General features: G+C 41.5%; 1 protein-coding gene across 1 annotated transcript; it reads right to left on the bottom strand.

Moving 5' to 3' along the window:
- Nucleotides 1–633: 633 nt before the first annotated feature.
- On the bottom strand, nucleotides 634–3,786 carry noxo1b (NADPH oxidase organizer 1b). The gene is made up of 8 exons (XM_029527903.1): nucleotides 3,650–3,786; nucleotides 3,432–3,512; nucleotides 3,234–3,306; nucleotides 2,921–3,104; nucleotides 2,625–2,833; nucleotides 2,408–2,512; nucleotides 2,104–2,221; nucleotides 634–1,952 (listed from the first exon to the last, which is right to left on the bottom strand). The coding sequence occupies exons 1-8, from the start codon at nucleotides 3,722–3,724 to the stop codon at nucleotides 1,277–1,279; spliced, it is 1,521 nt and encodes a 506-aa protein (XP_029383763.1). The 5' UTR covers nucleotides 3,725–3,786; the 3' UTR covers nucleotides 634–1,276.
- Between the last annotated feature and the right edge of the window lie 8,479 nt (nucleotides 3,787–12,265).

The following is a 12,265-nucleotide window of genomic DNA, read 5'->3' as shown; positions in this document are numbered from 1 at the left end:
AAATGAAAAAAGAAGTCATGGAATCAATTTATAAACCAAAATGAATTCGAAACCTTTGAATTCATCGAAGTAGTGATCTCTGGCCAATATGACAGCTGAACACACACACGAGGAACTGAAGATTTAAAAATTTAATTAATCAGTCCATAACACCTTTTTTCATTCTTCTGTAGTCAGTTATAGGTGTTGGCTCCTGGAAGCCTCTTGTTTCTTATCCTGACGGCTTAGCAATGGCATTCCTGCTGCAACAACATTTGAAACCTGCAACCCAAAGTCTTCTCTTCACAGCTGAATGTGAGCCTCCCTTACTATGACCGCTACTAAGCTGTGCTTGAAGCTGTTGTCCTGTGAGCCACCCATCATGCAAGCTGTTGAGTCTCAGAAAATTGATGGGTGTTTTGATGATGATGATGATGATTGCTCTGGGTACGCTTAATTGGGAATGGAAAGAGCATTATCTGAAAAGGCCACAAGTTCAGCTTCAATTTCATTTAAGGTGTTGATTATTTATCATTTATTATTTGGTTATTTGTTAACTGCTGTGTTGTTGCTGCATGTGTGTGAGGTTTTTTAATGTTGTGTAATGATGTGACCTCCATTGCATCATGAATGAAAAAAACAAACACTTTGTGATTGTGATTTTATTTACCAGTTATGTTTTTTCCCACTGCTGACACATTATGAGAACATGTTGGAACTCTTACAGAGCATGATGCAGTACAAGCTGTACATAATGAGAAAACATAATTGCAGAATACAAACTTGTTTCCCACACCCATCAGATCAGGTACATCTGTTAACTGGTGTATTTTTCTCTGTGGTTTACAAAGTGAGTGCAAACCAAGTAACACCATTAACATTATGAGAGACGATAAAGCATAATATATAAAACTTAGTGAAGGGGTGAGGTATTTCTGTAAAGGTTTAGGTAAAGATCAGGTGCATTTATCACAAGGTTTACCATTGCACTGATATCTATGTCATAAGCTGACGTAAAGGGGAAAAGTACAGCTGTATGACAACGTCACATACACTTCTCCTTCCGATGCTTCACGGAAGCTACATTAGCCTGATACATTCATTACATATTTTCCCAGCCAAGGTGCCATCTCCATTTGATCCTTCTACATATTTCAGCATGCGTATGAGCAATGCTGCAAAAACACATTTAATGGATAGGTCTATAAGCTAGAAGGGGCTAAATTATTTTATCAAAACTGAGTTTTGTAAAAAGGAGATTATGGTCAAAAATATAGATCAGTTCAGTGTTCAGGTCTTAGCGGCTTTGAATGGACTCTGGCTGAATGTGAAGCCGGGTCTTGGTGGCCAAGGCTGCCTTGCGGGTCATGGTGGTGCAGCGAGTCAGGATCTCTTCAGTCTTGGGCCTGGGTGGCATCTTGGGAATGCCCTCATTGCTCTCAGATCTGATGGATGCAGAGCTCTCTGAGGTTGCACTGGAGCGCCGGCGGTCTGCATTGCTGAGCTCATGGCTGCTGGGCCCACCATCGCTGTCATTCAGCTGCCGTGAGGCTCCAGGGAGGCGTGCAAGGCTCTGGTGCTGCGCCTCATCTTTTAAGCTGAAATTGAACTCGCTGCCTGAGGAGAATTCAGACAGGCTGGACTCCATGCTGCCGTTACTGGCATTGCTGATGCTGCGCAGGCGGCTGTCTGATGCATCTGCTTCCGGCTGTGTCTGCAACCAGGGCTCAGAGAGAACATCCAGAGAACGGGCCTTGTGGAGCCGCCCAGGCACACTGGGTCCACCTCTGGATGGACCGGCAGCATCCCTCCCTGTGCTGGTTTCTGGTGAATAAGAAGCCTGAGGCTCTGAGCTGCTTGTCAGGTTCAGACTAGAGCTGTGCTGCTTTCTCTGCAGGCTGAAAAGGCCTGCTCGTGGGTTGTTGTAGGGCTGCAGGTACATGGAGGGGATATAACCTGCCTTGCCATTGAATCTGGAGAAAGAATTGCAACAGAAAGAGAATTTATTAGATGAGAGGTACATTTCAATTAGTGTTTCTAACTCTTGAGAGAAACACTAAAGTGTTGAACTTTTTTCCCCCACACACTTGTGTGAAGTGCAGACAGATAAGATCACTGGCATACCTGACAAACCACCAGCCATTGTCAGACTTTCTCAAGACCTCCACCACGGAGCCAATGTTGACCGACACCTCGTCATCCTTCTTTGATGAGTAGCTCCTCACTGCACAATATAAGGTACCTTAAAGTGACAAAAAGAAATTCATCGTGAATTCTTGAGAAAAGTAGTAAGAATGAAAACAAGCAGTCAAATTGCCTGAAGGAGATGCTCAGAGTACAGTTTTGAATGTACGTTTCAGAGGTTAAAGAGCGCTCCTCTGTGTTGGCCCTTGGTAAATACAGCCTGTCACCAGAAGAAATCTCTCACCTGCCAGCTGAGATTCCCCGTCATCATCCTCTCCATCCAACAGCTCCAAATAGGGAGCAGGAAACCAAGCCAGGCGCTTATCCTCATTCTCCACCAACCACCAACCTGAGGGGAGAGAGACAGAAATGAGTCCTGAGACTGATGATTGGGACTGGGAAGATAAAATCCTTAAAAAAATGTCATTTCTTTTGGAACCTGAGTAAGTTAGAGGACTGACCTGCAGGGTCTTTGATCAGGACGTCCAGCTTTTCATTCACAGCAACCTCAAATGGACGATTTTTGGTGTCCTTTGTCTCGTAAGCGGCCACACAGCGATAAGTCTGGGTGACAAACGGGTGGGTGATGCTTCCTGCATGCAGGCGGGCAGAACCCGCTCCTCCGCCCCCTGATCCATCGGACATATCCTCAGACAGCAGGATCATGACGCTGTGTGAGAAGAAATGTTCAGATATATGAGGCCAATCAAAGAACCCTGATTTGTTACAGAGTTTCCTGCAGCGCCAGAAATTTTACCTGTTCTTGGTGAAGTCAGGCTGCATGTCCTGGTCTTTGGGCAAGAAGAACCGGGTGACCTCTGAACTCTGAGTTACAGGTTGCTCACACTTGAGCAGTTTATCGCAGTAGCTCTCCAAAAACTTCATGCGCCTGAATAATTTCTTTGATCCTTTCTGCGGGAGGCTGCTCTTCCTTGCCTCTCCTGGGAAAAGGGAAGGAAACAAAAAAAAATTAAAACTACACTAAATTTGTACTGTAAATTGTGTCCAGTTTCATCTGCATGGAATCAATTACATTTAGCATTTCAACCCAAACAGGTGGAGAATCTTACCTTTAAATTTGGGGATCACTCTGTTGCTTCTCTTTAAAGGATTCATGAGGGGGAACTTCTTTTTCAGCTGCCTCTGTTTGAAAAATATAAAATATATAATAATCAAGTTTTCAAACTATTTTATGGTATTTCTGAACTGTGTGTTGTTTTTTTATTTATTAATTTTTTTTTGTGTGTATGCTACTGATTTTGGCTTACATGAAATTTCTTGAATTCCTCCAAGGATCTGTAGATAATCACTTCACTCGCATCAGACCACAAGACTGAGATCATGAACATCTGTGGTGAGTGAGAGAGCGACAAAAAACAAACGAAAAGTGAATGGATGAGAAAAAATGCACACCAATGTCACCATCAATTTCACAAGAGTAAAAATGATGGTAATAATAGTAATAATAAATCGTGTCTGCTCTCACCTTCAGTTTGGGTGCGTCCCTCCGGACGGCTCCAATAATGCGGGCAGCAATAACAAAGCGCTCCTCTCCGGTCATTCTGGGTGCTTTTGTGCCAAAGCTGCTGGATAAACGGCTGTCGGGGATTCAGTCCTCTTCTGTTGTCCTCTGCTGAGCTGTCTGGACCAGGTATCACATCTGATACTTATACCTCTCAGGGCAGAGGGCGGAGACAGAGAGGAGACAGGGGCAACACCTGGAGGCTGCAGTGACGCGGGCATCCTATGGGCGTGGCCTGCAGCCTCCCATTAGTCAAAATGGAACTGTTGTTTTTGTCAGATGCCAAACATGATTTCTGGCATGGCAGTGTAATCTTCTGCCATAAAACAATGACACATAACTACTTTAGACATAACTAACTGTAAATGAAGGTGTGGGGGAGGATGTGATTGGTTCATTTCTGTTTTATTACAACGGCAGCTGTGTGTTTACTGGATATGAATAAAATGCCGCTGTGCTCATCTCTCTGTCAGTGTGGGATAGATAGATGTGAGTCCTTGTCTGTTGGGTTTCGACCTGCTCGGTGTGTAAAGTGCATTGATGTAATTCTTTCAAATTATTTTGATTTAATTTGGGTACGTAACTCTTAAAAGTAATTAGTTATAATTGCTTCTATAAGTAATTGAGTTACAACATTATGAAAACTACATTTATGTAGTAGTATTACATTTTTTTTAATTGAATAAACTGTTGATTCAGTTATTTCTGATAACAACTGAATATCATGTATTCACAAACCATTGAAATGGACACGTCATAAAATAAATTAACTGGAAATGCTGTAGTATCTACTTGTTTATCTCGACTCGCGATTACTGTACGTGTCCCAGTTGTGTGGGTGTGTGTTGCGCTTGCGCGTGAGATAACGTGCCAAATTTTACTGGACCTTAGCCAATCATCATCACCTATCATGTGGCTGATACTCATGTTGCCATCACTGCTAAAAATAAAGTCTGAGTTTATTATTAGCTTTATTATCTATATTTAGATTTACACAAGTTCAGCATTTGAACTTGGCGGCCATCTGCCTCGACTGTTTGGGTTGAGAGTGGGAAAGAGAGAGAGAGCGAGAGAGAGAGAGAGAGTGTGAGCTGGGGGGGGGGGGGGGGGGGGGGGGGGGGCAGAACATGGTTAGTAAATGCAGTATAAATGCATAGAACTGGGTGAAACTGTGTTTTTTAAGAAGGATGGTTCTTATCAGTGCATGCAAGGGGGGAGGAAGGGAGCGCGAGTGAGAGGGAGAGGGGGAGAGAGGTTGACAGGGAGAGACAGACAGAGAGAGAGAGAGAGAGAGAGAGAGAGAGAAGCTCAGTCCTTCCCCCAGCAGCCAGGCCTACAGCAGCATAGCTAAAGAGTAGAGGACTTTAACTTTTTAACTATAAGCTCTGTCATACAGGAAAGTCTTAAGCCTGGTCTTGAAAATTGCCGCCCCTCCGGACCGATACTGGAAGTTGGTTCCATAGAAGAGGAGCCTGATAACTGAATGATCTACCTCCAGATTTACTCTTGGAGACTCTAGGAACCACAAGTAAACCTCCATCTAGAGAGCGGAGTGGCCTGCTAGGACAGTGAGGAACTATGAGCTCTCTGAGAAATGATGGAGCTTGGCCATTAAGAGCTTTATATGTTAAAAGAAGGATTTTGAATTCTACTCTATATTTTACTGGCAGCCAATGAAGAGCAGCTAACACGGGAGAGATGTGATCTCTTTTCCTAGTTCCTGTTAATATTCATGCAGCAGTGTTCTGAATTAACTGAAGGCCTTTTAGAGATTTGTTTGGACATCCAGATAGTAATGAGTTACAGTAGTCCAGCCGAAAAGTTACAAATGCATGGACTAGTTTTTCTGCATCATCCTGAGAAAGGGTGTTTCTGATTTTGCTAATGTTTCTCAGGTGGAAGAACTAACTAACCCGACTAACTTGTTTGATGTGAGGGACAAAGGACATGTCCTGGTCAAAAATTACTGCAAGGTTTCTTACAGTGGAGCTGGAAGCCAAAATAATGCCGTCCAGACTGATGAGATGATTAGATAGTATTTTTCTGAGGTGCTTAGGGCCGAGTACAATAACTTCTGTTTTGTCAGAGTTGAGAAGTAAAACATTTCCAGTCATCCAGACTTTTATGTCTTCAAGACATGCCTGCAGTCTGACTATCTGAGTGACTTCATTTGGCTTCATTGATAGGTACAGCTGAGTGTCCTGCATAGCAGTGGAGGTTGATGCTGTCTTTCCTGATAATGTTGCCTAGAGGAAGCAGATAAAGCGTAAAGAGGATTGGACTAGTACATGAGGAGGAGCTGTTGTTTACATGGACAAACTGATGTCTATCTGATAAGTAGGATTTGAACCACCTTAGTGCAGTTCCTTTAATTCCAATTTCAGAAGCTAGGCGTGGTTGTTTTTCGTCCAAAAAGAAGTTTATTTCAAATGAAGCAAATCAGAGCAGACACATGTATGGGTTTTCCGGCAGCCATGACACACGCACCATGCGACCAGTCCGCCCTTGATGGCATGGCCTTGATGGGTGTAACTGCTGCAAACCCTGAAGCTTACAGATTGATCTGTTTCACTTTGCATGCAATAAAAGGAGCCTTATGTGGCATTTTGCTCAGTTTAGACTGATAAATTGTTTGGCATGTTACTACATGTGAAACCATAATCTGTCATTCCACCTTTTTGTTTTTGAATGGCATGTAAAAGCAAGATAGAGCCTAGTGAGATTTACAAGATTGAATTGGTGGATTAGATGGCTTTAGACAAAACCAGCAAACAGATTTCTCTGGGTCTAATATTTATTTAAGATAATAGCAGTTGTGCATTTACTTATCATGCAGCCAGGTATCAATCCTCTCTCGTCGTGTTGCATATTTTTTATCAATGCACTAGTTAAGAGGAAGTTTGTTATTTCCAGGTAGCATGTAGTGTACAACCTTCACCGCTCCTGTTTTTAAACAGCACTTCCTGGTATTTCTTGTATTTCTCTTTCCCCATAAGTTTGCACGTGCAATCACTTGAAATTTGTCATCCAGCAGCAATATGCCTTATCAGCAATGCAAGAAGGTTATCTCTGTGTGTGTGTGTGTGTGTGTTGAGATTGACTGAATAGTTAAGGGCATGCATGTGTGTGTCTGGGGGAACAGGTGTTTCTTCAAAGTGAGGACTGCAAGCCATAGTCAGACAGAATAATACCAGCCCCTTATCAGATAAATGTGAGTTCTTGTCTGAAGCAATGCCAGAATTTAATACACAAACACACTCAGTGTTATGGTGTAAAAGGTTAGGGCTGTCCAGTTTTGTGTAGGCCCTGAGAGGATGTCAACACCTGAGTGTAAAAGCTACATGTGGATTTCCCCCACTGAGACCATGACTCTGACGCTGTGTCATCAGCTGATGACACGAGAAATATGGACGTCGAGAGCACAGCACGTAGGAAGTACTGTGCATGGAGCATTTCTGCCTCTGACATACTTTCTCACAGTGTGCACTGTGAGAGCACATGAGGGACGGTGCATGACACAAAAGGATAAAATGTCATTGATCATTGGAAAGGTATGAGTTGCATGCTGTTGACATCATGATGTCCAACAACAGACAGAAGAACGTCCAACCACTGGATCTAATTATGTAGTTTATATGTGCCAAAGATAAACTACAACATTTTTTATTACTCTGGAGATTGAAATAATAACAATATAGGCTGATTGATTGATTGATTGACTTTACTAAAGTGTACTAAAGTTCTTTACTTACAAGAACAAACCCTCCCTTTCACACACACGCGCACACACACAAATAATTCACACTGATATAAATGAGTATTATCATTATCAAGAAAGCGGCCAGTGTGTAACAACCCCATAAATTTACAACGAGGAAGCAACAGAAAGAGAAAATAACAATATAAAGAAACAAACAAGCCCTTACTTATCCCTCAGCTGTATTTATTAGCTTTTATACCAAGACATTTATGCTAGTTCAAAACAATTGCAACAAATTGATGTTAATTATGGCACCATGGTAGCATCAGCAGCAGCAAGAATCTTCTGGTTTCCATTCCAGGCCTGGGGACTTTGTTTGCATTTTTGTGTGTTAGCACGTTTTTCTGTGTGCCTGCGTTGGTTCTCACGAGTTCTCCAGTTTCCTCACACAGCCCAAACACATGCAGGTTTAGGTTAGCTGGTGACCCTAAAATGCCCGTAGGCCTACATGTCTGTGTGTGAATGTTTGTCTCTATATGTTGCCCTGTGATAGACTGGAGACCCTCGAAGTCCCCCTGACGTATAGTGTGTGCAGTTAATGGATGGATGGATGGATGGAGCACTTTCTGCATCATTTGTTAATTATCTGCCTCTTCTGTCATATCTTTGATTTATATGTTGTTGGTACGCATTCTTGAAGGCATCAACAATGCACAATCATGGGAATGTATTTTTTTCTCTCAAACATAATGCAGGTATCATTTGTTGGCTCATAGATAATAAGCTTTTTGTTATTCCTTCTCAGGATCTGTTCAATTTCACTATGAGAAGGATCTATTTGTGATTAATGGCTCCATCTGTCAAAAACACAGTGTCTTTCTGTCAAAGGAAAAAAAATAATTAAATAAATATGTGGGCTTTTCCTCAGCATGTCATTTTTGTTTGATTTGGACTGGGCTCACAATCACCTCTTTGTTTAGGCTACTTTGAAACTGGCATCGGAAATGTTAGAGACATTGTCCAGGTGCATGGCTCATACTGCAGCTGTCATTCTCCCTCTTTTGAGCATTTACTGGAATAACAGTTTCATCCTGGTGCAGAATTCATTGTTGAATTGTTGTTGTCATTTAGCAAACAAGGAGAAAATATTTTCCCTGCCATCTTCTCTCGAATTATATATAACAGTAGTGTGTCTCGGGTGTTATGATGTACAGACAAGCGGCATATGATTTTATTTGTCATACGTCTTTTATGCCGGCAAATAGATAAGGACAACAAACACAAAGAGCAAACTGCAGCGATGACGACATGACATAAAGCATAGTTTATTGCATACATCACGTCCCCAAACAAACATCGCAGTGAGCATAATTATCTTAATGGTTCTTCAGAGAGTTGCTCAAAGTTGGATTCTTAAAAAATGTGTATGATGCAGAATGTCTTATCATTGTTTTATATAAATTTGAAATTAACAAGACATTTATTACCAGAAAATAATCATCTTGTCACACAAAAGCAAGACAGTAATGATAAGAGCAGATATATGCGCCCAAGATCTAAGTAAAACTAACTAACTAACCCAAACTGCAGATGTGCTTTGTACATTCTACCATAGTGCAAAAAAATAAATTCAGCAGTGACACTTCTTCTTCTGACACATCCTCCTTGAAGACGTGGTCAAAGGTTTGACAAGTTCCATTCATGAACAGAGGAAGGTGGAGCCAGTGGATAAAGGTTTCTGGGAAGCTTCGACACATTTGTAATCACAGCTAGAAGGAAGTCGGGCAGTAGTTAGTGGAGATTGTAATTCTTTGGCCAGTGCTGGGAAATCAGTGTCAGTTAAATATGCACACACCCACATGTGCATAATAGCACCTTTAGTCAAACTGAGTTATATGCTTTATATTTGATACACCCTCTGATGAAAATACCTTCTATTTAAAAAATACAAAGAGATGATGACATTACTTGGGTGATTCACATTCTCAACAGCTTCGATATAAACATATTTCCTATGTATTCTTTAATCAAGGCCTTGTTGCACAAATCATTCCTTGTGATCTATTCTCAACCATGCACACCCAAAGACTCATGAGCCAAACCATGTCAAACATAATACAGGCATGATTTGGCTTGCCTGAGAATAAATTAAATGAACGGCACGGTGGTACAGTGATTGGCGCTATGTCTGTGTATAGTCTCATTCATCCAGGTCATAGTCATATCCAGCCAACAAACTGAATCAAACATAACTGGACTGAGGACTTTGCCCGTCTCCTCTTATCCCAGAGGCTTCATCAGGTCTCCACGCATCGGTCTGACTAGTCCTCACTACTCTGACAAAACAGTGGAGTTGGACCCAGGTCCCACTCTCTGGGAGTGTCCACACAGCTCCTTGTGACAATAGCCCATTAGTGGAGTGAGGCCTCCAGTGAACGGCCTTCGTTAAGACTCATATGAGCCCACTGGTGAACGACAGTCGTTACGGGTGTTGGAGTCACATGAGGTCAGTTTTGGGCAGCCGTCGTTGATTCTCGTGGGTGTGGTTGTCAGGGCAGCATTGTAGATGGGAGATAGGTGGTGCCGCAGACCCCCTCCCCTGTTTAGACAAGGGTTTTCCACTTTTACACAGACTCCTCTTTCAAACCGCCTGTCCTCCCTGTCCAGGATTTTAGCATTGCTGTCCTCAAAGGAGTGTGCCTTTTCCTTTAAACTTGAGTAGACAGCTGAAACTGGACCTGAGGAGGTGACCCCTCTGTGTTGAGCCTCTCTATATGTTCCTATATTTCAGTCCTGTGGTTGAGTGACCTGTCTGGGGTGAACCAATGTCAGCAGGGATCGGCTCCAGTATCCCTGCAACCTTAACAGATGAGCAGGGGAGAAAAAGGAAAATGGAAGAATTGAGCAGTCCATGGTGACTAATATGTCATATGAGACACAGTACATGGTTGTAGCACATCCCATTGTATGTGAATTACCTTTTTTTCCTGCACATAAATCCTCCTGCTTCTGTCATCTTTGATTTGTAAGTTGTCGGTGCACATTCCTGAAGACATCAACAATGCACAATCATTGGAATCACTTGTAGGTTTTTTGTTAGTCCATGTGAGGATCAATTCATAATTTTTTTCAGATTAATGGTTCCTTCTGTCGATAAGACAGTGACTGTCTGTGTAGGAAAAATAAACCAAAAATACTTGCAAGATGTTTTAAATAACCACATTCAGTTTCAGTGTATGAATTTGAGATTTATTGCCAAAAGCAAAGTGAGATTGTCCATAAATTTAAATTTGAAATTATATTTGCATTCAAATGTTCAAAGGCCAACTTAACTGTAATGTGATAATGTTTTCGAACACACAGGTCTGGTAATTTTTCAACTGAAGAAGGGAGTATTGTTACCATGGCAGGCCCAGCAGAGACATTTAAGTGCCTCTGCCAGTTTGTCCTTTCACTAATTATTACAATTACTATTTAATTACTGTTTGGATTCTTAGGCAAGCCTTCACCTTGACGTTGCATCATCAAAGTCAAATGATTTCTTCCTGTAGTCATCTCTTGGTGAACCTTTTGACTTGTTCTGATGAAAAAGTTCTTTCTAACTGTTCCAATATCACATTTACATGGCAAAACATCAAACAAACAAACAAGCTCTATATAATTCATTCTAGAGTTCAAGGGAACGCTTCCAAATTTGAAAACATTTCCTCATGGTGTTAGGAGAATTAAACTAGTCAGACAACCTGACCACATAATGCCCTAGCCTAGTTGTCTCCAGTATGTGGTGATGTTAATCAACAGTGGACTTGAAAAATTTTTCTCAGTCGTTCAGACACTGGCAGATCATTGACAGCATAGCTGCCACGGAGCAGGAAAACTGCCACTGAATTGTAGATATAACAAAAACTGAGTCTTCTTTTATGAAGATTAATCAGATATCCTTTCTAGATAAGAACTAGAGAAACAAACTGCAGGGGTGAAGAAGTCACATTAAGCATGAAACATGGTTTATGGCATATGTCACGGCTCCGGGCAAACATTGCCACATTCTGCAGGAATAAGAACTTTGCACGGATACACGGATGTAAAAATTTAAGTTCAGGAAGTTCATAATTTGTTTCAATTACAGTGCCTAATATTAAAACATATAATTACATTAAGCCTGAAGTAGTCCTGTACATGCTAAACAGGAGAGAGTTGCTCAAAGTTGGATTCTTAAAAAATGTGTATGATGCAGAATGTCTTATCATTGTTTTACATAAATTTGAAATTAACAAAACATTTATTACCAGAAAATAATCATCTTGTCACTCAAAAGCAAGACAGTAATGATAAGAGCAGATATGTGCGCCCAAGATCTAAGCAAAAAACTTCACCTCTTAACAAGGAGTTGCTGGAGCCGATCCCAGCTCACATTAGGTGAGAGCGAGGCAATCCATTGCAGTTGATGAATATTAAATCATCTAATTATATGAAAACTGAAGCTGTGCTTGTATGCAAGAATGTGCACGTACACACACATGGATAATAGCATCCTCAGTTCAACTGATTCTCATACTTGACACACCCTCTGGGGAATGCACCCTTTATTTCTAAAATAAATAGAGAACATGAAATTACTCAGGGGATTTACCTTCTGTACAGCAGTCATATAAGTATCTTCTTCGTCTGTTGTGTAATTAAATCATTATGATTATTCTCAGCCACATATGCACAAAGTCTCATGTCATTTCTCTGTTCAACATCTTGATTTGAGTTTGACAGAAGGCAAATGAAAGGAGTGGCACAGTGAGGCTGAGCCATTCTGTGCGGACTTTTCTCCCTGTGTCTACGTGTCGTGTGTGGGACCGCAGACCAAAAGAGCTACAGGAAGGGGACCC

The sequence above is a fragment of the Echeneis naucrates genome, chromosome 19 (assembly GCF_900963305.1).
Source record: "Echeneis naucrates chromosome 19, fEcheNa1.1, whole genome shotgun sequence".
NCBI classification, from domain to species: domain Eukaryota; kingdom Metazoa; phylum Chordata; class Actinopteri; order Carangiformes; family Echeneidae; genus Echeneis; species Echeneis naucrates.
The sequence above is the reverse complement of the archived record's forward strand: the minus strand, read 5'-3'. Positions and strand labels throughout refer to the sequence as shown.

Excerpts from the sequence above, each read along its gene's own strand:
- noxo1b (XM_029527903.1), bottom strand. The coding sequence starts at position 3,724 with ATGACCGGAGAGGAGCGCTTTGTTATTGCTGCCCGCATTATTGGAGCC. Across the intron at positions 3,105-3,233 it reads AGTGATCCCCAAATTTAAAG|GAGAGGCAAGGAAGAGCAGC; the intron begins GTAAGATTCTCC and ends CCCTTTTCCCAG. Across the intron at positions 2,834-2,920 it reads CCTGACTTCACCAAGAACAG|CGTCATGATCCTGCTGTCTG; the intron begins GTAAAATTTCTG and ends CTTCTCACACAG.